The 5115-nt window shown below is 37.8% G+C and overlaps 1 protein-coding gene across 1 annotated transcript in view; it reads left to right on the forward strand.

Moving 5' to 3' along the window:
* The window catches only part of TRAK2 (trafficking kinesin protein 2), a 28238-nt gene that overhangs the window by 16425 nt on the left and 6698 nt on the right, over nt 1-5115 (forward strand). Inside the window, exons 7-9 of the mRNA XM_019473502.1 lie at nt 569-778; nt 2635-2713; nt 4812-4942. Of these exons, the coding sequence (XP_019329047.1) occupies nt 569-778; nt 2635-2713; nt 4812-4942 (420 nt within the window). The remainder of the gene's footprint in view (nt 1-568; nt 779-2634; nt 2714-4811; nt 4943-5115) is intronic.

Here is a 5115-nt window from a genome sequence, read left to right on the forward strand (position 1 = left end):
CCCCCCCGGCCAGCTTTCCCCAGTTTATGTACTGAGCATGACGTCACATGGTATGGAATAGCCCTTTGGCCAGTTTGGCTGTGCCCCCTCCCAGCTTCTTGTGCACCTCCAGCCTTCTCAGTTGGTAGAGCAGGGGAAACTAAAAAGTCCTTGGCTAGTGTAAGCACTACTTAGCAACAACTAAAACATTGGTGTGTTATCAACATTGTTCTCACCCTAAATCCAAAACACAGCACTGTACCAGCTACTAGGAAGAAAATTAACTCTATCCCTGCCGAAACCAGGACAGTAACTATTAAAAAAAAGTAGGTTCTGTTGTGCATTCTTGTGTTATCTTGAATTTTCAGTCTCCTTTACAGTGTTAAAATTATGATTTTTGTGACCTTCCTATAAAACAGAGGTTGAATCTTCTGTGCAAATATAAATAAATGGATCATGACCTGTGAGCTATTTTTTAATCTCATTTTAGACTGGAGCAGTGATGTTCCAAGAGGCTGCATAAATAATACACTGTGATATTATGTAGCTAAAGTATATTTCATGAGCTGGTGACCTTCTTTTTTCATAGGTTAACCAGCTGCAGCATGAACTGTCAAAGAAGGATGACCTGCTTCGTATTGTTTCAATTGCTTCCGAGGAGAGTGAAACAGATTCCAGCTGTTCCACACCCCTTCGTTTCAATGAGTCTTTCAATGTATCACACGATCTGTTGCAGCTGGATGTCTTGCAAGATAAACTCAGAGAGCTGGAAGAGGAGAACCTTGCTCTCCGATCGAAGGTATATCTGACTTACAGTGTATATTATATATACTGGATATGAAATAAATCAGGATGGTTAAAAAAATCCAGCATCTGTTTTTCTCTTGAAGTGTATGACTATTTTGTATCACTGTATACAAATCATACCCAAACACTTTCCCTCCACCCCCCATATCCTTCTGTTTCCTTCACTACTCCTCATTATCTCCAGAGTCCTCTAGTAGTCTTTCCTCAATGCCTTTATGGTATATAAAAGAATATGGGAACATATGTAAGCATCCAGCAAAAGTACTTGGACCCATCAGGCCCTCAAGCTTGTGCAGCCTGTTCTGTTATAAATCTGACTGCAATTAGTAGTGGTATTTTGGGAATCCATTGTGCTGCCATTACATTTTTGTCAGCCTATATTCAATATTAAGGGTTAATAAGCTTCTACTCAAATTCTTTTAAAGACACACTTAGTTTTGACTCTGTGATTAGTCTCTGTATTTTAATTGGTCTCTCTTATGTATAAAACATGAATACAGGCACTGTGCCTTTACAAGGATAGAGACTAAATGGCCAGACAAAATAATGGCTATAAAAGTCATGGAACCAACAGCAAAGGTTACAAGAATTGGAATCTGCAGATGCAGCGTCTCTTCTTCAGAGGTGGAGAGTGGAACTTGTAAAATAGGAGATTGGTTAAAAGTGGGTTCTTTTGCTGTTTTTAAGAAAAGGGGAGTGTTGTTTGTAAGAAGGGGGGGGTATTTAGTGTGTGTGGTTTTTTGTTTTTGTTTTGTTTTATGTGAGCCTTTCCCAATATAAGCTTGTTACAGCAGTACAACAGAGACTAGATTCCTTTAATGTGAACAAAATATACTCTTCCCCTTGTTTTGTCTCCAAAATACTCATCCTGAGATGCACATCCTTCCTATAACTCCCTAAGACCAAATGGATAGTTTAGTAGTGCTGTAGGAGAAAAAGAGATGATCAGACTGCTTTTATTGTGCTGCTAACCCTGTATATGATTACAGAACTTTACAGACCAGGGATTAATTTAGTCTACCTTAGTGTGAAAAAATGGAGTTGACAAGAGACTGCTATCATTCTGTGACATAACATAACCTTCACTGACTTGAAATAGCCTCAATCATATTGAGCCTATATTTGCCTTTTTTTTTTATTTTCATATGGCAGCATTATGTAAAGAAGTGTGTTTGCCTGCACTTGTGTAGCTGTATTTCTACTTGCTTGGATAATCTTTAAACCCATTTACTAAGTTTTATGGTGAGTCATTTACTGGCAGACAGTTCTGAGTATAGAAGACTTATCTGTGCGAAGTTTCATATTACCATCCTCACAATCGAAACAAAAGTGGGAATCTAGTATGCTCGATGTTGTTTAGACCTGTTGTGATGATACTCAGTCTCTGGCCCAGAAGATTTACAGTCTAAATAGACTAGTTGGGGAATATGGAGAAAAGCTGTTCTACTGAGAGCTTTTCAGTGCCATAAAAGATTTGGCTAACGTCATTCAGTTTTCAAGATTTCTTTGCCTTAAGAAGTTTTGAAGCAAATTCAATTGCTTACTTCTGATTACTGTGTTGGTTTACTTTCCCTACCAAATTACATATTTCTGCAACGATTTTTTATGAGAGGTGAGAGATCAGGTTTTGTTCATGTGTCTGTGTGTCTTTCACTCAAAAGTCCTATAAAATTCAGGGAAACAGGTTATGGTGGAAAAAATGGTTAGGAAGTATGGCCAGATGCATAGGAATTATGAAGATAGATAGAGGGGAGACTCTTCAGTTGCAAGAATTTCAGAAATAAAAATGTATAACGTTAATATATGTATAGATAAACTGAAATTGGAATACCAATAATTTTCTTGAAGGCTTGCCATCTGAAGACAGAAACCATTACATATGAAGAGAAGGAACAGCAGCTGGTCAATGACTGCGTCAAAGAGCTCCGTGAGTATCCAGGCTGTATCTTGCAATGGCAAAATGGTATTTGAAATACCTAGTGCCTACACCTTCTCAGTTACCCCTCAACCAAAAAATGAGCTTCAGTAGTTTATGCCAATTATTCAAGTCTTGCTCTTTACCCAAGTGCAAAATTGTTTCTGTATTTCATCAAGTTTCACACTGGCATTCAACTTCAGGTATGTCTACTGTGTTTAGAGGGAGAAAATGAACACAAAATCTAATGTCCTTAAACCTCCTAAACTGAAGCCTAGAGACACTGGAAAATCAACAAAATACATTTCTTGTATAGAGTATTCAGCACACCTGACACTGAACTGTATCAGTGCATAGACTCTTAAATGCTTATTCTAAATTACTATATATCTATGAACACGTTAGTTTATTTTTTAAATACATATTATGAACCAAAGTATTTAAATTGGCAAGTGTTTTAATTTGTCTAGAACAGTTGTCCGTATTTGCTTTGGGGACTACTTACTTGCAAAGAATTGCAGCTACTCTTATACAAATGCATGTTAAGTATTCTGAAACAATAAGGTACAGTCCTTTTTTTTTTGTGTGATGATTGTGTAACCTGGTGATACAATTTTTTTATCTGTAGTCATTTGATGTGTGTGCTACTTCCTTTGTGCATAATATCCTTAAGCTTATATTTTAAGATTTTTTTTTTTTCTGTACAACCACCATAAAGAAGACTGGGTTGCTGCTTGATTTTTCATGTTCCAGATGACCATAAAATACTACTAATCGATACTTAGTTGGTTGTTAATTTACTCCGTTCCCTCTGAGAACCCCCCCACCAAAGAAGACTGGGTTGCTGCTTGATTTTTCATGTTCCAGATGACCATAAAATACTACTAATCGATACTTAGTTGGTTGTTAATTTACTCCGTTCCCTCTGAGAAAATATATATCCTTTGCAAATAGAAGTTATTTCATATAAGCTCTCATATTTTCCTTCAATGAGAATGTCTGTGAGTTCTGTTTTGTCCAATTCTATAGCAGAAGACTGGGTTGCTGCTTGATTTTTCATGTTCCAGATGACCATAAAATACTACTAATCGATACTTAGTTGGTTGTTAATTTACTCCGTTCCCTCTGAGAAAATATATATCCTTTGCAAATAGAAGTTATTTCATATAAGCTCTCATATTTTCCTTCAATGAGAATGTCTGTGAGTTCTGTTTTGTCCAATTCTATAGCACATATAGGCATGCTAGGTAATTCAGGCTCACAGAAAGAATCTTCTCCCAAAGGATGTCTAGTCTACAGCTTTAAAATTTGTATCTTCAGGAAAAAGGTATCTGACTGTGAGCTTAAATGTCCACAGGCCCATGGGCAGGACCTTGTTCTGCAGTAAATCTGTGAGGTACAATAACCACTAAATTTGTAGTGTGACATTTACACAAGATTGATCAGACTTTATTATGACTTTGCTATGCTTTCAGGGCAAGTGTACAAGCAAGGCTAACTGCATAAAAATATTTCAGCTTTTTGAGTTGCTTTGTCATCTCACCTGATGAAGTGCTTGCTCAAAAAAAAAGAAGCTGGAAATTATATGCCGTGGGTCTTTGGGGAATAGATAGTGACCAGAATCAAGAGCTAAACAGGTGTATGTTATGCTTGACAAGGTCTGACAAAATGCCTTTGCTCACAGAGAATGGTGGTTAACAAGATCAATTCTGAGACTGACGACTTCAGCATATTCCAAGTCTGGCCTTGGTCATGAGCCAGTATGTCATTTGAAATTGTTTATAGCAGCTTACCTTGGATTTTATTATGGTCATTTTACATATCTGTGATGTGTATTTCAGGTTCTGCATGCTTAGCTCTTAATACGTTATACCTGCATTTGAAGTTAACTCTCTTTCTCCTCCTCCTCTCCACCGTTTCTCTTTATCTTTTCCTTATGGATGTTCTAAGGCACCTACCTTTAGGTACTATGAATCGATTTCCTAAGAGTATTGGTCATTTTGCAGATTGTTGTTGACTTTCACTGATCTTTTCTGGGTTTTGGGCTTGGTTTGGTTTTTTGTCATGTGTTGGGAAAAGCTCTCTACTAAGTTCCTTTTATGTTTTGTAGGGCAAACAAATGCTCAAATTTCTAGAATAACAGAGGAGTTGTCAGAGAAGAGCGAGGAGTTGGTTCGCTACCAGGAAGAGATCTCATCCCTCTTGTCTCAGATTGTTGATCTACAACATAAACTCAAAGAAGTAAGGGAATGCTGATGAAGCATGTATGCGTGCGCGTGTGTGTGTGTGCACGCACGCCGTGTGCACACTATTGCTTACAGCAGGTAGAAATTGACTTGCAAGCCAGGGGGTTACAATGCAAGAAGTGGCTGGGGGGGGGGGGGAATTTATGAAAGGCCATCCCCCTCGGCAGA

Source organism: Aptenodytes forsteri, unplaced genomic scaffold (genome assembly GCF_000699145.1).
Source record: "Aptenodytes forsteri isolate BGI_AS27 unplaced genomic scaffold, ASM69914v1 Scaffold183, whole genome shotgun sequence".
NCBI classification, from domain to species: Eukaryota; Metazoa; Chordata; class Aves; order Sphenisciformes; family Spheniscidae; genus Aptenodytes; species Aptenodytes forsteri.